General features: G+C 32.3%; 1 protein-coding gene across 2 annotated transcripts in view; it reads left to right on the top strand.

Moving 5' to 3' along the window:
* The window catches only part of LOC127722151 (potassium voltage-gated channel subfamily H member 7-like), a 194,527-nt gene that overhangs the window by 154,070 nt on the left and 14,471 nt on the right, over window positions 1-25,986 (top strand). For both annotated transcript variants that reach the window (XM_052229007.1, XM_052229008.1), the window contains exons 3-6: window positions 1,809-2,288; window positions 4,322-4,721; window positions 8,464-8,663; window positions 15,478-15,577. In XM_052229007.1, the coding sequence (XP_052084967.1) occupies window positions 1,809-2,288; window positions 4,322-4,721; window positions 8,464-8,663; window positions 15,478-15,577 (1,180 nt within the window). The remainder of the gene's footprint in view (window positions 1-1,808; window positions 2,289-4,321; window positions 4,722-8,463; window positions 8,664-15,477; window positions 15,578-25,986) is intronic.

The following is a 25,986-nucleotide window of genomic DNA, read 5'->3' as shown; positions in this document are numbered from 1 at the left end:
CTTTCTTTAGTTGTTATGTTGTATTTTGTAAATTATCGTAAAATTACGAAGGACACACACATAAAATGCGAGGGGATGGGGAAGCAGACTTATAACAGGAGCACATGAACTAACTTTCGATCATAAAAGGTGTTTATAACACTGTAGCTTATGCAAAAATTGTTTAAGGTTTTTTTTTTGTTGAGACAATTTATCGAAATACTTCTGTCGATTATGTATACCTACGTAAATAAAACGAAACGATCACGTCGAAATCATGTCAGTACTAAAAACACTGATTACTTGTCTAGTTTGATGGAACCAAAGGAACCAAGTTTAGCAGTAGTGGCACTGACCGTAGTTGTAATATAAAATCTCATAACACATAAAAACACCAGTCTTATAATGTGCTGCACCAGGTGCATAATTGCATTGTAGAGATTCAAGTGCACATGGTAAAGTTTCAGGAGTAAAAGTTTTGTTTTCACCAAATACAAAAAGCATTTAAACCAACGGTAATCTGAACAGATCAGATAAAGTTAAGTAATGGTTAACACAATTTTACCTGAGATTATTTGAACAGTTTCAAAGACGTATAAATTTGTCTGTTCGGTACGGTGTCCAGTTTTCTCTAACATTCTTTCAGTTTATCTTTCCGTTATTTCTTTATTTGTACATTTTTGGTGTTTTCTTCTTCTTTTTTTTGGGGGGGGGAAAGGGGGGAGGGGGGGTATTTCCAAATACGTTCTGATACAGGACCTTTGACGTCATCATTCCTTTGCGATTTTGTTCTTTATGTTTTTGGTTTGATCATACTTCGTCAGTACAATTGACACAAATTAAACTACTGCTTTTGTACTTTTTATGCTTGTACATGATTTTTATAAATATTTCACTGCGTTTGGAAAACCATTGAAAGGGCATCTTCTGTTTAGAGGTAAACAAAAATAAATTACTTTTTTACATATCGTTCTCGCGACAAAATTGTACTATACTTTCTTGTCAGTAATTTATTGACATATCTAGAGTTTGTTCAAAAGAAGATTTGTAAAATAAATTCAACGATCTCACAACCAGAAAGAGTGACGAGAAAAGAAACTATAACCTGTGTTTTGTGACTTATGTTCTTTGGTATATTCAAATGCAGTGGTACAAAAGTGTTCAAGTTACTTTTTCTATGTTTTGGTTAATTGTTTTTTTTTTTTTTGTTTTTTTTTTTTGCTTTGTATGGATCAGATGAGTAAATCCTTTTTCAACTGATGTTTTACAGTTTGTTCATATGCTGTACTGTTACACCACTGTACCAGGTTAATGGGAGGGTTGGGCGCTCGCTAACATGTTTAACCCCGCCACATTCTGTATGTGCCTGTCCCAAGTCAGGGTCCTGTAATTCAGTGGCTGTCGTTTGTTACTGTATATCATATTTGTATTTCGTTCATTGTTTTCTCATAAATTAGGCCGTTAGTTTTCTCGTTTGAATTGTTTTACACTTGTCATTTCGGGGCCTTCTATCGCTGACTATGCGGTATGGGTTTTGCTCATTGTTGAAGGCCGTATGGTGACCTATAGTTGTATTAACTTCTATGACATGTGTTCTCTGGTGGAGATTTGTTGCATTGGTAATTATACCACATTTTCTTCTTTTATATATAATGATTTCCTGAATTGAAAATAAAACTGATTTCAGACTTTGATAAGATTACAGAGAGATACTTTAGCATTTTATAATGATTTCTAGATTTTAGACCGTGATAAGTTGACAAAAGATGTGTTTTGAGCATACTGTTATGATTTTCTTAATTTAAGAGAACTATTTTTATTTATTTCAGACAGACCGTGATAAGGAAACAACAAGTGAAGATTTCAATTTTCTGGAACAGGTACCAGTCAGCAAAATGCAACGACAGCAACCCGCCAAATTTATTATACTTCATTATTCACCATTCAAAGCTGTTTGGGATTGGATCGTATTGATATTAGTCCTGTACACTGCAGTATTTACTCCTTATGTTGTCGCATTCTTGTTAAACGAAGATGAGACTCGGATGAGACTAAATCGGAACTCTTGGACTCGTTCCCAAAGTGACGAAAATACGAAAGCCGATCCATTAGTGCTAATTGATTTGATAGTAGATCTAATGTTTATAGCTGATATTGTGATAAATTTTAGAACGACTTATTTACATAATGGTGAAGTTGTGATAGATGCTAAGAAAATAGCTAAAAATTATGTTAAAGGATGGTTTGTGATAGACACCATAGCAGCCATTCCATTTGATCTTTTGTTGTTTGGTTCTGGAAATAGTCAGGTAAATATTAACCCTCGAAAACAGATCGATTTCGTATGAAAAGGTATTCGAATATATGAAAATAAGGAGATGAGGCATGCTTGCCAATGAGACATATATCCACAAAAGTTCATATAAAGTGGATGTAAGCAATTATAGGCAACCGTACGACCTTCAACGATGAGAAAAACTCATACCGTATAGTCGGTTATAAAAGGCCCCAACTTGAAAAATATGAAACAATTCAATTGAGAAAACTATACGCATATAGTTAATATGTTTGTTTGTATTTTTGTCGCTTTCGCGTCAAATGTTCAAAACCTACAAGCCAGAAAGTAAGTAAAACATACAGAGTTTGTAGTGTGACCTATAGTTGCTAACCTTCTACGACATTTTGTCTCTGGTGGAGAGTTGTCTCATTGGCAATCATACCATATCTTCTTATTTTCATATTTAAAAAAAAATCTCATTTTTAATTTTTAGAATACACATGGCATTCATTGTGATGAAATAGAAAAGAAAAACTATGGGGTATCCATCCATGACACAAAATTAGTACATGTACAGGAAAAAACACAGAAAGCAAAGGAACGGCGCTTTTTTTTTTGTTGTTCTTCATCTCAAAGTCACAGCGAGGCTTTCAACACGGCCATTTTTAATATTAAAGTAATTCGTGTTCAATTGAGTTGTTACGCCAACATCAAATCAGTATATAATGTTTTACTTTGAATCATGTAACAATTTGAGACATACTTATAATCAAATTCAAATGTACCTTTAAAATTATTCTAAAGATTAAATTAAATAGTTTTTATGTTCGTTTGTACCCGACCACGATTATCTAACAACTATAGTGAACACAAGTTTGGAGTATTATTGGAATAAACAACATTATGACATTAAGGTAGCTGAGGTATCTAAATGTTCAACGATAGATTTTTCTTAAACTTCTGTAAAAGCCTTCTGGGTTTACATTCTTTCAAATTTCAATATGAAAACTGGTGGTCACGGACCTTGTTTTTTTCGTTGAAATACATTGAAATTAACGAATTATAACAGTTATTTTATACGGTTTATATAGGGGAAACTTATTTTTTTCTTAATTGAAGAAACATAAAACGATAGAATTGGTTAAAATTCAATGAGAGAATTGCTTTTCATAAATTCTTCCGAAATATCAAATTAAAATAAGGGTCACTGGCCTTATTTTCTTGAAAAATAAGAAAAAAAACAAAGTGTCCTACCAAAGTCAATATACTTATCTGCCCTTGATTTAAAAGGATTTTTTTCTGAAAATTTCAATACACTTAATGAATTTAATTTTTTGATAGTTTATTTTTTAATTTCAAGTTTTAGATGTTTCTGTTGTATAATGAATGATACTCGGTAAAATATTTTTAAAACCAAAAAAGTTTTTTTGCAAAATACCCTAAAGGCAGGCTCAGAAAAACACACCCGTTCTACTTTGATTAACACAATCCAAACAATTATATATCATTTAGGAGATACATGGTGATATGTTTGGTTTTGTCGACGAGTTTTCTTTCTGTACGATTTGTTCAAATGGAAAAATAGATAAAATTATATGGGTTTATTATTAGTTAAAATAATATTATTTTTTTTTTGTAAAGCGTTATTTTAATTAATTATGTGCCGTAAGGGGACCGATTTGTTTATAAGGAATAAGAATGAATGATCTTTATTCTCATAAACCATATACATAGTTACAGTGAAGATAATATTACCATACTAACAAATAATAAATATAAATGCCGTAAGGGGACCGATTTGTTAATAAGAAATAAATATACGTAACGTAATGTTTTGTTTTCGAATCATGATCGATGACAAAGTAGTTAACGATTTTAACCTTCCTACCACCTAACAAAGCACAAGACAAAGACAAAAAAGACCCCCCCCCCCAAAAAAAAAAAAAAAAAAAAAAAAGAAAAAAAAGATTATAACTTGAAAGCATCCAATCCAAACAATCAAATTTTTATAAATATGCACAGTTTTATATTTTTTAACAATGCTTTCAAATTTATTTATTTCAGACAATGACAATAGCGGGATTTTTAAAACTTGCTAGACTTCTACGTCTCCTCCGTGTACTGCGCAGAATCGAACAATTTGCCGAATATGGAGCTGCCGTTTTGATGTTACTGATGGTGTCCTTCACCCTTATAGCACATTGGTTAGCCTGTATTTTCTATGCAATTGCGTACTTCGAACGTCCAACTCTTGTTGCTGAGATCAGTTGGTTGGATGTCTTGGCAAAACAATGTAAAAGGCCGTACATGGCTAATGATACACTAAGTGGGCCTACTATCAGGTCAAAATATATCACCGCTTTGTATTTTACTTTTACGACATTGACAAGTATTGGATTTGGCAACATTGCTCCCGTTACTAACGCAGAGAAAATATTTGCTATTTTTGCAATGTTACTTGGTTGTAAGTATGATTAATTAAAACAAACTTAATTTTATTTATTAATCCGACAACACTTGTTTGTAAATGGAACTGTTAAAGTTGGATGTAGAAATCTTTAGTATGGTCTCACATAGTCAGAATCGTGCGGAACAACAACTATAATAAATCTTTTAAAAGCAATCCAATCAAAAGACCTAAATGAGAGGCAAAAAATACTAAAGGACTATTCAAACTTATAAGTTGAAAACATATTGACAATGTCATGGCAAAAAAACGAAAAACGATCAAAGGACTTATAACTGTATACAAAACTAAAGACTGAGAAACACGAACCCCACAAAAAATAGGGTGATCTCAGTTGCTTCAGAAATATGTAACCATAAACTGCTCCAAATGTGGCACCTTTCGTGTTGCTGACGTAAGTACAAACCCGGTCATTTGGTCTAATTTGGTTTGTCAATTCGGGGGAAAGAGGACTGGATTGTGGTAACGACAATTGGAACATATCCGTCTTCATTCTGTGAAACAGATATTCCAAAACGGTCAACCAACTCGTGATGGCGTCCGTAAAATTTTCGAGGGAATGATTTCAACTTCACCACTTGTAACTTGTGTTTTAATAGCCTCCTTGTAAGCAGCAACCCACTATCAACGAAAAAATTTAGGATAGGAAATGCAAGCTCTAGCATATCGTATCAACTTGGAGATGTCATTCTCCATATGCAGGCTCTGCTAAACTATTATTAAAATGTCAAATCTTACCCTGTCCTTTAAATCACTTTGAATGATCACCACAGCCGTCTTAGTCGTCTTCTTTAGCATGTGTTTTACAAGATATGATGATACGCTTTTTTACTGTCTGAATAGCCATGCAGACAAGGATCACAAGACCGAAAAACATTTATTAATTGATAACGGTCAACAGAAACACGCACGATAGGCGAAAAGTAAGGCAATATAAAAATCAGATAATGAACTTGAAAATTCTATTCAGATTGTCGGTCAATTTATGATAGTTTTTGTGTTAATTCTTTGCCAGATATAATGAAAATGTGTTGATTTACCCGTTAGCTGTGTTCTGAAATACAAAGTTGAAGCTTGATCGACATCTAGAAAAGGCTTATTTTAAAACCGGTCATTAAGGCCGTCCTGAAATTTCAGTGAGGGGAGAGTTTTTAATTGATGTCGAAGACCTTACTGTGATTTTGAGATGAAGAACATTAGTTATAATAGGCTTTTGCTTTGCTTTTTTGATATGCGTTTAGGAATTTTGTGTCATGAATTGATATGCCATATCCTTTTTTCCATTGTATTTATTAGTTGACCAAGGCTCTTAAACTAGCTTTCAGTAACTGTGAGTACTCATCGGTACTGTATCTCGTTTGTCTTTCTGTTTAAAGATAAGGATAAGTGGTATGATTGCCAATGAGACAACTATACACCAAAGTTACATATTTTCGTGTTTAGTACCGATCTAATGAGATTAAAGCCCTCTACAGTGTGTTCTTATGTTCCAAGTTAGGAGAAAGTTTAGCACTCCATGTTGAACGCAACCACTTTTTTGTGTGTCTGTAACAATCCAGTAGTCTGAAATCTAGTGGGATTTTTTTTTGTTTGTTGAAATTTGCCATATTTGCTTTTCGCTAATAGTTTTAGCATAAATCAGGCCGTTGAATTTTTATTTTTAATTGTTCACATTTTGTCTCCTTATTTTATATCAATATGGTTTTATCAAACCTGTTTTAAAATGTATATGAAAAGTAAGCAAAAGATGCCTACGTAAACATGGTAATTAACAAAAAATATCTGAAACTACAGTAAATTGTATCCTACTAGTAACGATTTTCAACTAACACATCTACTAGCGACAAACAACAAAGAACAACAAAGTTAAACTGACTTCGTAAAGACACACACTACTTTATAAAATCGAGAATGGAAACGGGGAATGTGTCAAAGAGACAACAATCCGACCAAAGAGCAGAAAACAGTTAAGTTTTTTCATGTAGTCCAAATTTATGATATCTATCCTGCTGCGACTTTTTGGTACATGAAATGGAAACCCAACTTAATTCAGAAAACATTGTTTGGTTTTATTGGGTTATATTTGTTGACATCATTGCTTTGACCCTAATGATATTACGACATTGCGTAAAAATTAAATAAACAAAAATGTACTTTTTTATCGTTTAGGACACTTCACAAAATACGCACTAATTGTATATCTCCTTATAGCAAAACATTAAACTGTTTACATGTAATAAAGAAATGTATTAAATAGCACTATTGACCACAAGAATGTTTACCACTACAACGATGACAAGCGTTTCCTATATTATTGATCGAATAACAATTACCCTTTGAAGACGTTTTCGCACTTCAAAATATCCGGTTCATTCGCATTTTCTTATTTGATATCTCACTTAAGTTTTTACGCCTTTCTAATTCATGACATTTTCGACAAGTAAAATACAAAGTTATTGAAAGATTTGACGAACAACCGTATTGTATTTCTGAATTCAATACAAATAGTATGTTTTTATACGTCCGAGAATTGTAATTATATTGCGAGTTCCAATGTCTCACATCTAACAATTAATTAAAGGATATAAACATGCTAAACTTTGTTGTGAGTATGTCTAGCCTGTAAAGATTCGTTTCCAATATCAGTGAAAGGAGTAATTACTGTCAGTTTTATTAGAACACGTCTGATCGTTACTCTAAATTATGATGTCGATTTTTAAAATTACAGGCATTTTTGCACCTGTCCCAAGTCAGGAGCCTCTAGCCTTTGTTAGACTTGTATTATTTTTAATTTTAGTTTCTTGTGTACAATTTGGAGTTTAGTATGGCGTTCATTATCACTCAACTAGTATATATTTTTGTTTAGGGGCCAGCTGAAGGACGCTTCCGGGTGCGGGAATTTCTCGCTGCATTGAAGACCTGTTGGTGACCTTCTGCTGACACATTCCCCATTTCCATTCTCAATTTTAAGTAGTGGTATAAACGAATAGTTTTTTGGTAATCCACAGTAAGGTCAATAAAAAGTATAAACAGATCGACAACTACCTCAATTTATTTTACACTTTGGACCGTCCCGAGGGTCTCGTGGTAGTATGTCCGCCTCAAGTGCGGGAGATAGTTGGTACGAAACCCGGCCGGGTCAAACCAAAGACTTTAGAATTGGTATTTGCTGCTTCTCCGCTAAGCACGCGGCATTTAGGAGTTAGAGCAAAGACTAGTCGGCTCGCAGTCAAAATGATGTGACCAAGTAAGGTGACATGTCTTCCTGCGGACTAATACCTTGTGAACTAGCACGTTAGAATCCGTCTCCGCGTGTCGTTCTAGTACAAAGCAGAGTTTACTTTCATATCACATTATCATGTGCATCACAAGGACAATAAGAAGATTTTCTCTCAACAGAATTTTGGATTCGGTTAAGAATGTACTTCTCATTAATTAGTGAACGAAATACTCAAAAAAATGGTAAAATGTGTCAAATTTGAGGTTTTTGGCTATCTTCAGCCATTTTAGACATGGTCATCTATATTTAGAACTTTTAAGTAATCAATCATATGCCTTTTATGAAATTGTTATACTGTGAATGTACGATAACATTGGACAACTCTTGAATTGACAATGGTCCTTGAATGAAATAAATGCAAAGGGAATTGGCCTTACCTGTTTGAATAGTTATATAATAATTTGCAACAGTAAATAAGAGACTAACGTGTAGTAATTACTGTACATTTACTTGTTTCAGCATTACTGAGCGCTGCTATATTCGGTAACGTTTCCTCCATTATGTTACGGGTATACCAGGGATCTGATGAGTTCCATGAGAAAGTCCAGAGTATCAAAGAATTCATTGGCTTTCATCATCTACCTAAAAACCTAGCCACCCGGTTACAAGAATCCTTCCAACATACATGGTCTTACACAAACGGAATAGATATGAACAATGTAAGTACAACACACGTGGTCTTGCACAAATAGAATAGATAAGAACAACGTAGGTACTTACCAGAAGATTTGAATTACCCTTAATGATGATCTGGAAAGGGGTGGGGGCTTCATTTCTGTATTCTTTAAAATTTAAGCTCAGGTTATTTTGGCTTATTTTTCTAAAGTTCTGACTTTTCTGCAGAAATGGCCCATTGTTCTATGTAAACCCCATCCAGATCCTCTCTTCTTAAAGTCGTTAATTACATACCTATCTGAAACCATCAGTTATCACTTGACGAACCTGTCAAAAATTTTTGGACTGGCTGATGCCATGATTCAAAGGTTAAAGCCAAATGACAAAATAAACCATTGGCTTTAGACTAAGAATTTCTGTAGGAAATATGGGTATGAATATACCAAGAGGTATCTTTGTTCACGATTCTTTCATCATCCGATAGTTTTTTTTTTTCTTTTGGCTGAAGCTTTGTGTACCAAGTCCGTTACTAGATCACTATATGATCCATTGGTAATCAGAGAAATATATGGATTAAGGATTTTTGTAAGACAGATTGATAGTTTTTCTAAATGTTTGAAATGGTCTTCTTTTTAGCTTACTTAACCCTAAGGCCCAGTGTGAGTTTTTGCCATCACTTGGTGTTCGTTGTACGTTTACTATTACAAAGATCCACTTCTCTGAAACTGTACTGGGTCATATTTAACCAAACAATCATTAAAATTCCAATGTCTGTCTGTTATCTTGAAAATCTTTGTAGTAAGAGAAAATTTGACTGAGGTAAAATGTTCAGAATGATGAGATCTACATAATGTCTATGACATTAAAACTGTCAGACGTCTTCTTATAGAAATTATTGCCTTTAAACGATTTCTTATTTCAGGTTTGCGTATTATCTCGAATATTGTAACTGATAGACAGAAATTTTAAACTGCAAAAATGATCAGTAAGACAAGATCTACAAATAAGTCATATGATCGAAATCGTCAGTCGACACCTTATTGACCTTTGAAGATTTTGCCCTTTAATGGCGTTTCTTCCGATTTTTTGCATTTTTGCCTTTTATCTTGAAAACTATAATAGATAGATAAAAAACTTAGCTAAAAAAATCAGCAAGACAAGGTTTAAATATAAGTATTCATAACCGAATCATTTGTCGACTCCTTATTGAAGTTATTGTCCTTTAAAGACGAATTTTCTTTTTTTTGTTTACATTTTTGCCTAGCATCTTAAAAAGTATAATAGAGAGATAGAAATTTTAAATAGCAAAGTTATGTCGTTTGCGCTGTAATATATAGCTTAACTTATCTAACATCCGGGGCTTTACGTACTGCTTTTTTTTTCTGTATAATATTATGAATGATAGCATAACACATGTATAAGACATATATTTAAATATATTGGTCCATATACTTCTCATATCTCAAGCTGTTTGTGTTTTTTTTTCAATATCAATGTAATTCATCAGGTTTTAAAAAGGTAGTACATTTGCCTTCCATAGCAAACACTTTGAGTAATGCATAATTGAAGAATTGAGTATTCAGAAAACCCTGTCACCAGTTTAATGCATTATAAAAAGTTAAATTTTCCCTATCGCCAAATTGTCATTAAGGCGTATACAAACTACAGCATTTTAATTATATATCTCATTTAACTGTGATACATGTATTGCCAAGTAGGGTTCATTGATTCTCGCGAGAAGTGCGCATTAACTGACTTCTAGATTACGTAACAAGACTGTGGTTTCATTTTACAATTCAGATTTATTTCTTCAATTCAAGTGAAAGTTTCGAGCAAATGATACCATGTAACCTTGGAAAATGTCGAGAAAAAGAAAAAAAATCAGAAGATAATTTGATGTTTTAAATTAACTTTAAATTTCAATCATGAATTAACCTTAAAGTTTCAAATTTAATTAAGCTCAATGTTGAATAGTAAAAAGAATTTGTTTACGAACAAAGTATATATTAGTTTCGATGAAGTACGACAAATTGACAATGTGAGTCATTTCAAAGCAAGTTAGTAATTAAGAATTTTCCACACAAAATCAGTTATGACAATATTTCTTTACGAATTCATTATAATTAGTGAATAAAAAAGCTTTAGATATAAGAATAAACTCATCATAGATACCAGCTTGAAATGTTGTACGCCATACGCGCGTTTCGTCTACAAAAGACTCATCAGTGACGCTCGAATCGAACAAGTTAAAAAGGCCAAAAAAAAGTATGAAGTTGTAGAGTATTGAGGACCCAAAATTCCTTAAAGTTTTGCCAAATACAGCTAAGGTAATCTATTCCTGGGGTAGAAAATCCATCTGTCCTTGGTTATTGTACATGTCGGTCTTCAATGGGACATCTGACCTTGGAAAAGAAGGTTGTAACTTGTATATTTCGGTCTAGCTTCTATGGGAATTTTTACTTTAGAAAGAGAAGTTGTAAGTTGTTCATGACAGCTTTCTAGGAGACATTTTAACTTGGAGAATACATTAAGATGATAGCTACCCAACGACAACAACACTAAATGTAGAGGTAAACATACTCCTAAGCCAACATAAGTCCACTAGACAGCATATTATTGGACTTGTCAGACAGTCCGGCACATTTCGGGAAGCCTAAATAAAGTGTCTATATATGATATATGACAAAATTCTTTATAACTGAGATTCTAGAATTAGTGTGAATAAATTTATCAGACTATCAAAGTTCTGCTATTAACAACAAATTTCAAAGGGACCAAACCAGAAAGAAACGACTAAAAATCAGTTAAAAATGACTAAAAAACCAGTAAGATATGACTAAAAACCAGTAAGAAGAGACTAAAAGCAAGTAAGAAGTGACAAAAAACCTGAAGAAACGACTACAAACCAGTAAGAAGTGACTAAAAACCAGTAAGAAACGACTAAAACCATTACGAAATGACCAAAAACAAGTATGAAAGGACTAAAAACCAGTAAAAAGTGACTAAAATCCAGTAAGAAATGACTGAAAACAACATTCTGACCAGGCTCTTGATATAGACCAGGAATATTGATGGAATTGAACTTAGTAAACCGGAATAATAGTATAAAAAGTAGTTTAACTAATAATACCGTGTCAACAACTGTTCCATTTACTGTAAGTATTTGACGTGTGATATACAAATCTATTGATTCGCCTTGGTTTGCATTATTTAACACTTTAAAAACCAAGTTAATTTCTTGAAAGAAATTTCAAGAATCTGTCCTTTTTCATTGGCATTTACATAACAAGTTTTGATTTCTTAATGTCAATAACGAAATGTTTTCCCCACTTTGGTAATTGCATAAATTACTTAAAGCACTAATCGAATGAGACCTGCAACATTCGAGACAGGTTTTTGAGTGAAACACAATGAAGCGTTAGGACGTTATGTGCGTTGAATTTAAATTGGATTATAATCTTTAAGTTGAAATCTGATTAATTTTTTTCTTCGAAAGGCTTTGATTCATAGCTAGCTGCACGAAGGCGCATTGTAAGGCACTATTGGATCAGATAAAGTTTTAGGGTTAAACAATTTCTGTAAGAATGTTTGAAAGTATTCAAAGTTAACATCTTAACATCAAATATAAAAAAAATCTCTCTTTTACATTTGACTGCAAAGGTCATATGTCAGTCATTGAACGGACACTTTTCATAGATACACAACAAGATGGATTTCAAATGAATTGTTCCAATGTGATTCTTATCTGATTCGTTGATACAAGAAACCCTTACCTGATTGACTGATATAAGATGCTCTTATGTGATTGGTTGATATGATTGTAAAAGTCAAACGACATATATAAAATGTATATTCAGGGCGATAACATTGTTATATGGTATGATATTGAACCGTTGTTTGTACTAGACAGACCAACTCACAAGCCAACAGTCAGCTGGAAGACATGTCTTCTTCAAATGCACATTTTTCTGACTCCGAACCATTAAATCTGCTTTTACACCTAAATGCATTATGGCTGAGACATTGCCATCCAAATTTAGTCTTTCCTTTGATCCTCACTGAGATCTAATCTTCGACTTCCTGTACGCAAAGCGAGTACGTTGTCACGTGACCACCATAGCCAATTGTTCCGATACGAAATTAATAAAATATTTTAAAGAAACAAAATACAATTCGTGAGTTGAAGAAAGACAGATATCCGCATAATCTAAAGAAGAAGAAAATAAACAGCTGTTCACAAAAAAAATCTGTTCACAAATCACTAACACTGCCATTCACCCAACAGAAACACGTGTGTTCACAAAACACAAAAACAGACATTAATAAAACACAAACATAACCGTTGACAAAAATTAAACACAACAGTTTACGAAAAACACAAACACAGTAGTTAACAAACACCAAACATATGTTAACAAACATCATACAGCTGTTAACAAACATGAAACAGCCGTTAAAAAAACAGCATTTGACAAACATCAAACAGCTGTTAACAAACATGAAACAGTCATTAACAAACATCAAGTTAACAAACATCAAACAGCCATTAACAAACATCAAACAGCCGTTAACAAACATCAAACAACTGTTAACAAACATCAAACAGCTGTTATCAAACACCAAACAGCTGTTAAAACACACCAAACAGCTGTTAAACAACATCAAACAGCCGTTAGCAAACATCAAACAGCTGTTAGCAAACACCAAACAGCTGTTAAAAAACATGAAACAGACGTTGACAAAAAACAAACAGCATTTGACAAATATCAAACAGCCGTTTAAAAACATCAAACAGGTGTTAAAAAATATCAAAAAGCTGTTAATAAACATCACACATCCGTTAGCAAAAAACAAACAGCCTTTACAAAAAATACAAAACATCGCTAACAATAAAAAAAAGCTGCCGTTAACAAAAACAAAATAGTTGTGCACAACAATAAACAAATAGCAGCGCACAAAGAATGCTGCTTTAGAAAAAAGCAAAGTGCCTTGCACTTAAAGAACACAAAAAATAAAATACAGAAAACATGTTGTTTTACATACATAACGTTTGATATTGCACATTACTTATTCTACGCGCGTTGTTATCTAAGATTGGCATTCCGTTTATGAGAACATAAAGAAACATTAAGAGTTTACATTTGAACGTTATTATTGCATCTTAGGTCTGCAATCAAGCCAATTACATAATGGCATTCTGATTTTGATTAGAAAAAGTATAAAGTAAATAACATGCATATATCACTAATACGTTGTATAGGGAAATGAAGCTTTTAATCTAAATCAGAAACTTTATATAATATTCTCGTAAAGGATTCACTTATTTTATTTTAATATAGTGAATGGAATTGAATTGCTAGTGTTTCAAGAATATTAAGATCGGTCTTCTTACTTACTTTCAACATTTGCTCAAAGCAATTGTTTGGGGAAATGTTTAATGTCATATATTTCAGGACATTATACGACCTTCAACAATAGGCAAAACCCATACCTTAAATCAGTTTTGAAAGGTATAACAAAACGTTAAACAATTCAAACGAGAAAACCAAATTTCTGATTTATGCTAAAAAATAAATGAAAGACTAATATGACAGATTTCAACCTAGCAACAACCAGTGATTGACATGTTTTTTTCTACTTGGAACTGGCACATAAATAATGTGGCGGGGTTAAACATGTTAGTTTGCGTTCAATCTACCCCTAAACTTGGACAGTGGCGTAACAGCACAACATAAACAAACTAATACAAATCAGTTGGAAATGACTAGTCATCAGATTGGCACGAAAAACAAACAATATTTTGTCATATATTTAAGTTGTGGTAATGAAAATGAAAGAAGGTTGTTAACTAAATTTAGAGTAAGCTCACATAACCTAAACATTGAAAAGGGAAAATATTGTAATTTGGATATTAGTGAAAGAAAATGTAAATTATGTAAAAATTCTGTTGAAGATGAAATCCATTTTTAATTCAATGCCCATGCTTAACAACAATACACAAACCATATTTCGATCAATTAGAAAAAGTTGATAAATTTTGAGTAAACTTTCAGATGAAAACAAATTAATTTGGCTGTTGAGCAACGATTTGATTTTTGATTTTTGGTGTTTTAACGCCACTTTTAAGCACCGCTTTTGGGCTATTTCGTGGCGGCCAGTTTTTATTGGTGGAGGAAGCCGGAGTACTCGGAGAAAACCACCGAGCTTCGATAGTAAACTTGACAATCCTAGTCAATTTAGATTGGAGTCGAGTGCACCCGCACGAGCGGGTTTCGAACTCACAACCTCAGTGTTGACTGGCTAGTGATTACAGTAGTAACTGCTTAGACCACTCGGCCACCGAGGCCCCTTGTTAAGCAACGAAGATATAGACATCATTTATATAATTAGTAAACTTTTAAAACAACTGTAAAAAAAAAAAGAGATGCACTATTATTGAAAAATTGACTTGAGAGCTGTCCCCCTTTATTATATTTCTATTATTGTATGAAATTTTAGTGTTCCAGGTGGAATCCAAATTGCTGGGTTTTATTCACCAGTTTTGCATATATTTTATGCAGTTCTTATCCTTAATAAATGTATATATGTTCAATGTTTTAATCAACTCAATCATTCAAATCATGTTAAGTATTGTATGTTATGTCTTGTAGTCATAATTAAACTGTAATTATTCTGCCCAAGTACGGGCACTGTGATTAGTCATTATAAGATTGTATTGTGTTGTATTGTATTGTTTTGTATTGTATTGTATTGTATTGTATTGTATTGTATTGTATTGTATTGTATTGTATTGTATTGTATTGTATTGTATTGTATTGTATTGTATTGTATTGTACACTTTGTCTTTTATATTGATAGGTTTTAAAAAGTTTTCCCGAGTGCCTACAATCAGATATATGTTTACATCTCAACAAAAATTTGCTGAACAACTGTCCAGCTTTTAAAGGTGCCAGTCCAGGTGAGTTTATAGTAATAAAATGCATATATATTTTTATAAGATTTCAAGTGTTGACACATCATTCCATTTAAGGTTGGATTGTATATATATAATAGTACAAATTTGTGGTGGCATACTGTCCCTAGTTAAGATTAAGATTTACTTTTTTTTGCCTGCAAAATTAAAAAGCAACTCTACGGAAAAAGAAGAATGAAATAGAACGGGAAATAAAGAATCACACATGAACCAGGATAGATCGCATTACAAGTAGACAAAGAAAAACAACAATAAAAGATCTTGTCTGGGTCAACATGTGCAATTCATTTCAGGTAGGCAACACTGGAAGCCTTTTCTTCCATGCCTTTGTCCATATCATAAAGTTGAATACGAGTCATGGCTTGGGGTTATAAAAAACATCTGAAACTTCATATTTCTCAACTATTTTTCACTTTGATGTTGAAACAAATGCATGCATTCGGTGTCATTGATTGTACTTTTTATGACGACAACTACAAACAACAGTTTTGTGATTTAACACAGAGACAGTGTGTGCCTCTTTTTCGCGGCAGTTTGGGATTGTTCAATGAACTAGGAATATATAATATAACTGGGTAGAAGGGGAAATATCCTGGGATAAAAGTATAAAACTGCCACATATAACATGTTCATTTTCTTTGAGTAAAATATTTATACTGCGTGGTTTCTAACGATATTTTAAATGTAATATTAAGGATTCCAGTGCTGTGTGAATAATTAGGTGAAACACAGCAATATTCTTAGACCAACTTTGCCCTCAGGCAAAGTTGGTCTTTGATGGATTTGGCTATTTTTTAGGTCCTTTTTATTCATAAAGCTCTTCAACTGTTTCGGTTTTATTCATCCTTGGCTTTCAAATATTCGACTTTGAGCGTTCCTGATGAAGGTAAATCCAGAAAAGCGCTTTGGACGCGTGGAAGTTATAGCACCTGTGATCACCCCCAGTTAAGGTGGGGTTCTTGTTGCTCCGTCTTTATTTTTCTATATTGTGATTTGTATACTGTTGTTTGTCTTTTGGTCGTTTTTCGTTTGTTGTCATGGCTTTGTAAGTTCCTCTTTAATTTATGAGTTTGGCTATACCTTTTGTATCTTTCGCTTCTTTCAAAGTATTTCTTCTCATAAGAAATGGTCTGAGAATTCAATCACTGGTACCACTTGTCACATTTGTTAAAATAGTCATCCATTTACAACAAAGAATTACAAAGAACTGTCTATATTTAGAACTATAACGGTTTATATAAGAAGCCATGAAAAATAAAATTAAGACGTAAATCAACGTTTAAATGGACAAACTGTCAGCTGTATAAATAAATATTTATTTAGTGTATCCATTTCCAATATAAAAAAAATATTTCATTAAAGAGGCAATTGCTTGCAACATTAACATTTTGTAACTGCAGCGTACACCATTATTGCTTTATACCAGACAAAATGTATTTTATACATTCAATCTTTAGGAGTTCCATGTATTTTTTACATTTATTCTTTAGGATTTCCATGACAGATGTATATTATGACCGATACAATCATCAATTGCTTTGATAGAGAGGAGTAAAGTTACAAATATATGAATAACAAAATGAGAAAATTGATTTTTACTTGACCTATTGTAATATTTTCTGGCAGTGAAAAGTCTTTATTATATCTTTGTCAAGCGACGTCTGATAAATATAGCTTCTCGTCTTACAGGGCTGAAAGGCTGTGATTACAGCTATTTGCTATTCCATTGTAAAGAAACATTCACCACCAGAAATATTCTAGTCGATAGTACTTTCACTATTCAAGAGATTTCTTAAAAACACTGTAGGAAATTGCCTTTATTACATACCTTAAAATAAATATGCCATTTCGTTTCTTTTAATATGCTCAAAAACAGTGTTAAATGAAATTCTGAATGTTCTTATATTCGACGTTTTAGTATATCATAAATTATGGGTAACATTTTCTACAGCGTACTTCAAAAATTGACAAACAACGTCCTGATCCGTCCTGAACGACGGAAATTTGGCCAATGACGTGAAATTATTTTGATTTTGGTGTACGAAAAATTGTATTACCCGTAGTCCTTCAGATTTTCTAAACAGTCGAATTATATCAAAGCTAAATCATTCTAATAACATAATAGTCATCCCAGTATGACAATATTTCATTAAGCAAGCAATTGCCATTATCAAGGAACATTTGTATTATTGATGTCGTCAGTGTACTGCTACACCGCTATTGTTCGATATTCGACAATATGCCAGGGATAGTGTAAGATACAGGGATAGTGTATTTAACAGATCATTTCTTTAAAACTTGTCAGATAAATATGTAAAACATGTTCAATGTAATCACAGATTGCTTTCATAAAGAAGATCAAAGTCACAATTTTATGATTACATAATTAGAAAATGGATTTTGTTAATAAATGTACTATTGTCAAATCTATTAGTTATAGGAAATCATATCAGTTTGACAACCATTGCCTTTCATCTGTAAGGATCAAAGAATTAATAACGGCAAATATTATGTATTATATGAATTTATCAGCCTTGAAAATTTATAAAGTTATGTAATGTTCTTTCATCTTGAGAAAAAAACGGTGATGTATCCGGACATACAACTCTGATGACGGAAATGAGTTAGAAATAACCCTGTTGGTTCGTTTCGGTCTATGCGCTTTATAAAGATTACATTGTCATGAATAATACATCATCTACGTGTTGCAGTAAATTTGAATCAGTATGAGTTACTTTTCTGAACATAACAATCAGTGATGACATAAGACGAAACTTTATTCAGGATTAGACCTGCTACGCATACAGATGTTTGCGATTTTGAACCTGAAATCTAACTTAGATTCCACCGAATAATTATATCTGAATTGGACATGCTATACAAACATTGAACAAAACATGAATGTGACAAGTTAATAAGGTACACCCTATTTAAAAATCAACATAAGATTAGAGAAACTTATATTATATTACCCGGATGTTCTGATAAGTTCAATAACTCGTATTTAACAGTTGTCAGCTAATTACTGGTCTGGATGGGAGTCCTCATTTCGTTACTCTTGAATTATCTAGGCCATTGTACTCTATTTTGTTTTGCCAATTATTCTCTATTCTTTATACATTAGCACCCAATTATTTCTCTACTCTTATGGTTTAGCACCTCACTATCCTCATTATTCTCTTTTCATTATTGTTTAACCAATTTTTCGGTAGTTCGATCCAATATTTCCTTTTCCTTTAACCCCCTCCAGACCCTCATTAATATAAACTTGTTTTTCGAAATTAAATAAATTTACTGACATCAAACGGATCATATCGATTTTAGAGTGCACAACACATGTTTTTGAAAGAAACATTATCATATACCCTCGAGAGCAAAATGTGTTTTCTTTCGATTTAAAAAAAAACAAAAAACAAGCCATACACAGAGCATTTAAAATATTTCCTGAGGGAGTTATATCTATAGTTCATGTAAAATATATACTTGATGAACTGAAGATTTGTTATTCCAATGGGCAATTTACATCATGCCAGTACTAAAGCACTGTTTGAGGGTCCAAAATAATATATTTTCTTTTCATAGATCTTAAAATCTAACATATCAAATCATAAATACACATGTACTTAAGTTTAACTCTTTGTCAGAACGCTAAGTGGAACGAGCACGTAGAAAATATTGCTAAATCGTATAATTTAACATTTAGGAGTTTTAAGAAAATTGAAATTAAAGTCGGCCAGACAGAAATTAGAAAGATTATTGTATAGTTTGCTGTGCGGTATAGGTTTTGCTTATTGTTGAAGCCGCATGGAGACCTATTGTTGCTTACTTCTACATCAGTTGGTCTCTGGTGGACGTTGTCTCATAAGCAATCATACCACATCTTTTTATTTTCATATGATGGTGAAGTGTGGTAAAACTGTGGTATTTGTCATTTAGAAAATCCAAGTCAAAGTTTATAAAAGTAAACCATTTTAGGTCAAAGTACGGTCTTCAACACGGAGCCTTGGCTCAAACCGATCAGCAAGCTATAAAGGGCCCCAAAATTTACTAGTGTAAAACTATTCAAACGGGAAAACCAACGGTCTAATCTAAATAAAAAACGAGAAACGAGAAACACTTATGAACAACATCAACAAACGACAACTATCGCTATTTATCCCAATCCGGATAAGTTCTGAAATTACACAACTTTTTCATCCAGTTGAGGCTATCTGGGCTCTGTTTAAACAATGTATTATGCATAGAACTTTTCAAAGAGACAAGTTTAAACCATCGTAAACACTTCAAACAAAGCATTTTTATGATTTTAATTTGTGTTTTATATAAGTGGATCATAATCTATCAAAGTTTCAAACTGTTTACTTTCTACGCTTTTTCCTCCCTCAGCTCGTTACTTATGACCTTTGTTTTTGCGACACTTGACCCAAACAGGAAGTTGTCTAAGTGACTGTTTTTGCCGGATTGGATTAAATAGCGATAAGGTGTATTGAAAAGGTCACAATAGTTATTGCTAGCTCCATAAAATAATTTGATAAGAAATAAAGGAATGGCGAAAATATTATGTATACAACTTTCTGATTTTCCTTAAATACATAAAAAAAGGATGAACAATAAGATAAATGAATTTTTCAAACAAAACAGTAAATTTATTTTTAACTTTTACATGTCTTGTGTAGTAAGGCTAATTTCTATTACTAGTCATTGCATGGACGCTCAAGAAAAGAAAAACTGAGATTTAAAACGAAAATGATATCATCGTGAAACCGAAAAGATTCCCCAATTTTCGTCCATCAGTTGATGCTGTTACTAGAAAACCAATAGAGGTTTCTTCAGCCTAATGTACATCATTATCCACTATATATTTGATTTGTTTTGGCTGAAAAGATATTGTCTGAAAACGAAAACATTTTTCTTAAAAATCAGTCGATTTAACATGACCTTTAGGGATCTTATCAATTTGTACAACAATTCGGGTTCTAGGTACTTTAAGTTGTATACCTATAGTACTATATTAATTATATTTGCATAATTTTCATGTACTTTCATACTTATATCATACTTATATAAACCATAAGAGTCATTCAAACTTAAGAAGTCATGCCATATATGAAAGCTTGTCTTCTATCAACCCGTCTATGCAACTTGTTTCCCACTGACATGATCCGACCACTTTAAGAGATGACTTGTAAGACGGATGACAATGCCAGTACGACTGTAAAAGAACAAAATGTCAAAAACTTATTGATTTGTGTAATCGGTCACTTTCAGACAAAATGATTCGTTTACATCTATTTCAACTATACAATTTATTACACGAGAAGATTAAGTATTTCATCTCCACTTGACAGGCGGTTATATATACGGCCCTTTTAAAGAAATAAGTGGTGTGTTCGAATAATGAATATATTAAAAAAGAGTAATCAATATGTAAGAGTACATCAGACTATGATTCACACTTTTTGTACTATTTGTTACACAATTTTATAAAAGTCTAAAAAACCTAATACAAATAGCTAGGGAGCTGATAACATTTTTTTTGGGAATCTCGGGTTTTTTCATAATGAAACATTCATGTATCTTCAAAAATAAAAAGGTTTAGAATTTAATTTCTTGTATGATAATTATCAGAACAGAATGTATAATGTAGCTTACGCCCTGTACGCCCCTGAATCCGGTACTGATATATGATAGGAATTATTTAAAAACAAAAACATAACACTTTATGGTATAGTATAGTTGTAAATTGCTGTTTATTTTACATCCTACCTTAAAATATAAAATAAAGCACATACCCTGTATCGCATACCCTGTATCGCATACACTGTCAGACAAAACCTTTATTGCATTCCCTGTATCACAAAACCTTGCTTGGATTACCTGTATGACTATTATTCTTAAACATATGAAAAAGTATACAGTACAGGTTACAATTTGTAATTGATGCTGTAGCAACCCTCATAATCACTACCAGACCTCGAGCGTTCGGTCCTCTTGTTGATATTGACCGTTCGGAATGATAAAACATTCACCGTTTGCCATGTTGAAATCCCTAGATCTACATATCAAAAGACATTTTGATAGTTACTTCACTGTTTAAAATGTATTTCTATTAATCAACATTGGCAGCGGAATATCAAACAATGACGCTTACAGCAGAAATTGGTAAGTATCTGAATTCAACGCAGATTAAATGTTGGGTCCGTATTGCTCAATGGTTAGGTTTCTGTGCTGGATTGAGGGATTGTCATTTGGTGTCTGTAGGAAATTTGTCTCATTGGCAATCATATTTTTATATTATCATGAGTGCAACAACCCGCTTTTAAAACGTCTTTTGTAATTGCAGGTGTAATAGTGTATACTGGATACTGTATGTTACGGAAGCGTATTAGCGCCACACAAACTTTTTTTATATTTCTTCCTATGTTTGCGTTATAATTCAAACCTTTGGGTAATATTGCAAACCTTTGTGTAATATTGCAAACCTTTGGGTACTATTGCAAACCTTTGTGTAATATATTGCAAACCTTTGTGTAATATATTGCAAACCTTTGTGTAATATTGCAAACCTTTGGGTAATATTGCAAACCTTAAGTGTAATATTGCAAACCTTTGCGTAATATTGCAAACCTTTGCGTAATATTGCAAAGCTTTGTGTAATATTGCAAACCTTTGCGTAATATTGCAAACCTTTGCGTAATATTGCAAACCTTTGGGTAATATTGCAAACCTTTGGGTAATATTGCAAACGTTTGGGTAATATTGCAAACCTTTGCGTAATATTGCAAACCTTTGCGTAATATTGCAAACCTTTCCGAAATAACACTTACAGTTGCGTTATAACTTTGAAGTTATCTTATTTCTTATTTAAGTTTCAAGGGAAGCATCTATTATAAATGGAGGAGGCTGCATGTATTAAAGTTTATCCCTGTGCAAAGTAAAAGGCTGGAGTGTTTAGCACATATCACGGTATAATAACAAACAGGAGAATATTACAAAGAAAATTGAGTAAATTGAAATTATACCAAAGAAAATAAAAAAATAACCCTGTTAATATGGCCGATTTTAAATAGACTTCCAAAGTTAGCGCTCGTACGAGCATTGTGTAAGATTGGTTAGATCCAAACAAGCTACTTTATTGAAATGAAGATAAGATGAAGATATTTTATTATTATACTTATGTTCTCTACTTTCAAATTACTACCCAAGCATCTTTAATACATGTAGCTACCTTATTAGACTGAAAGTAAAAACACCAGGATTTTTTATGAAAAAATCTTTATCATATTCTCAGATTTCAACAAACGATGTCTTACATCAAAATTCATTATATTTTCTAATTCCAAATAAGCCGAAAGATCATTTTGTCTATTTGAATTTATAGTTTCACAATTGTCTGAAATCTTTTTTGATCTTCTCTATCTAGAGATGTTCAAAATCTTCGCCTTTCAATTGAATTTGCCTATTATATAATACCATATCTATTTTCATATTAAATTTATATAATATCGATACAAAATATTAATCATTCTTAATTTGTGTATAATTGAGATACACGTATTCCCTTATTCATATGTATATTTAAGATAATGATTTGGCCTTGTGGATGTTCATGGTCTTTCTGTTAACTAAATCACAAGCTAATTTTACTGGCAGACGGACATGCAAATGCCGATATTCACAAAACACTGCTTTCAAATTATATAATAGATATAAAATGCATATTCAATATAGTTTTTGATAATCAAATATATACAAAACTTAATGAATAATTAATATCAAAATGTTTGCGTTATAAAGCAAACATAGGAAGAGATATGAAAAAAAAGTTTGTGTTGCGCTAATACGCTTCCGTAGTATGTACTTTCGTCCACAAACACTTTTTTGTTCGCGTCCTTGTTGGATTTATTTGTATTTTTGTTTGTTTTTTTTTTTAGTCAATTGTCTTGTATGTCTGTGATGTATGTTTACACAGTTATTTCTACTGAATCTAAATTATTTTCACATTAACCTATTATGTCTGTTTGGCTTGCTCACCCAATTTTGTCTATATAACGGACTATAATAAACAACTGTCATACAAGTGAGAGGTTTGGCTAGCTATAAAACTAAGGTTAACCCACCATCTCCTGCGAGCAATGCCTGTACCAAGTCGGATATCTTACAATTGTTTACTATTCATTCCTTTGGTTGATAAAGTCTACCGTTTGACTTTGTCAGTTTTTATGCATGGACTTTTTGGATTTACCTTGGAGTTCGGTATTTTTGTTACACTATTTTTGTCACATTTTAATGTGTAACTATTTTGTGTAGTGTCACCATGCCTTAAATGGTTCAATCTTCTAAAACCTTTACCTACAAATTTTTTTGTCAGTCCTTAAATATATTAGATTTTATCCGTGTACAGTGAATCAAAAATATTTTTTTAAAGTTATTTGTGGAAAACTTTTAGTGCATACTATTTAAGTTTTAATTAACTCCCCACCTGGATAATATCCGTTGAGGAGGTGTTCCATAATTGGAAGGACATATATATAGAAGAAGAAGAAGAATCATATTTTGTCAACCATACATATTAAAAAAAAATTGTTCTAAAAAAAAAAGGTTTTTCATCTAATCTGGCTAATATCCAATACTTCTCTTTGCTGAAATTTCCGCACGTATTCTGAATGACACAAATGAATGCATTTATCTCTTTTTCACAATTAAAACCCCAAGGTTATGGAATCCTTAAACAAATGGTCCTTTGATTGATCGCCGAAGCTATTGGATTGGAAAAGGATAAATAAAATGAAAAATGTCTTTGTTTTCATTAAATCTCCAAGTTTAATTACGTATGTCTTATGGCGTCATCCATACAAAATATTTGCTAGCAATCTTGAAGGGGTAATTCTTCAACGTGAATGCAGAATATGTGATAATAAAATGAATCATTAATCGCCATGGTTAAGATCGTAAATTGATGAAAACAGATTTATTTTTATTTATTTCAATGACTGTATATTTTATGTTGAAAAATAATAAAATCCGGCGTCAAACCTGGCGGTCTAATGCATACAACCCATACTTAACACTAATTATAAAAAATGTTTTAAAGATATACATGTATTTGATCTATTTATCTCCAATTACAAGGTTCTTACATCTTATGTAATATGAAAAAAAAATAAAAATTATATTGACAGTTGAATGAAACTACTTCAGACGAAAAAAATAAATCTTTTATTATAAATAATAAAGAGATGAAGTTAGTATACTAGTAATTGCCAATGAGACAAATATCAACCAGAGTGCAAAGGACAAAGATATAATCAGGTAAAAGTCACCGTACGGCCTTAAACAATGAGAAGAAAAACCCGTATAGTCAGCTATAAAAGCATGTGGTTTTGTATGATGTAACATATGAAAAGGGTAACAGGAATTACAAAATATATCGGACAGTACTACAGACAACACAACCACCAACACCCGACACCTCTTACGACATACAAAAATGTCAAACAACTTCAAACATCACATGGTCAATATTTTTAAGTATTTTATACCCCTCCTATCTATATTGGTTTCACATTGACCGTTTGTGCAACAAATATTTTCGAAGCACTCTTCAGAAATTACTAAACAGATTGAATTCATATTTGGTCAGCCGCTTGGCAGTAATCTGTTCTGTTCTGTTGTAGTATTATTCCTCAACTATCTTAGAGAACCGTGGAATGAGTGTGTGAGGTTTTTGAATCTGACAGATACCTACTTTCTTTCACCGATATTTTGAATTGCAAGTGGGGGATAGCTTAGAACGAATACACTTGTTATTCGCTGTATCAATTGTTTCTGCACCAGATGTGCATTTCGACAATAAATGTCTCAGTGATGCTCGAGGCCAAAATATTTGAGAATCTAAAACTTGTTTAAAAATTGTAGAGCAGTGATAAAAAAAGGACAAGAAATAAGGACTTTGCGTGAGGTAGATGTATATTTTAAATTTACTTAGAAAATTTTGAAAGAGCAATTAAGACATTCGTTTCACTTAAATGGTCAATATCGAAAACGAGGTTGAAGCTAGTGGAATGTGATTATTTAAGAATTTAAAAGATATTTGACAAAGGACTTGAGAAAGACCTTTTCATGATTTTGATTTACAGTAATCTGATAAATAAAGATGCGATTCTGGGCAAATGATTGCTGTTAATGATCATGATTATGATACGTTTATGCATGTTCATATTTTTGTGAAACTGTTTGAAAAATTGTCGTACTGTGAACAAGGACGTATAACCAACAAAGTTACGTGCTTGGTGTTAAATAAAGTCCGGAAAATCTATTTTTACATGTAGTTATATCTTTTCATGTACTTTCTGAAAAGATTGAATGGAATACCCGAAAAGAAGAAATCTTGA

The sequence above is a fragment of the Mytilus californianus genome, unplaced genomic scaffold (genome assembly GCF_021869535.1).
Source record: "Mytilus californianus isolate M0D057914Y unplaced genomic scaffold, xbMytCali1.0.p SCAF_12, whole genome shotgun sequence".
Classification (NCBI taxonomy): domain Eukaryota; kingdom Metazoa; phylum Mollusca; class Bivalvia; order Mytilida; family Mytilidae; genus Mytilus; species Mytilus californianus.
Note: the sequence above shows the minus strand (reverse complement) of the source record. Positions and strands in the feature narration are given on the sequence as shown.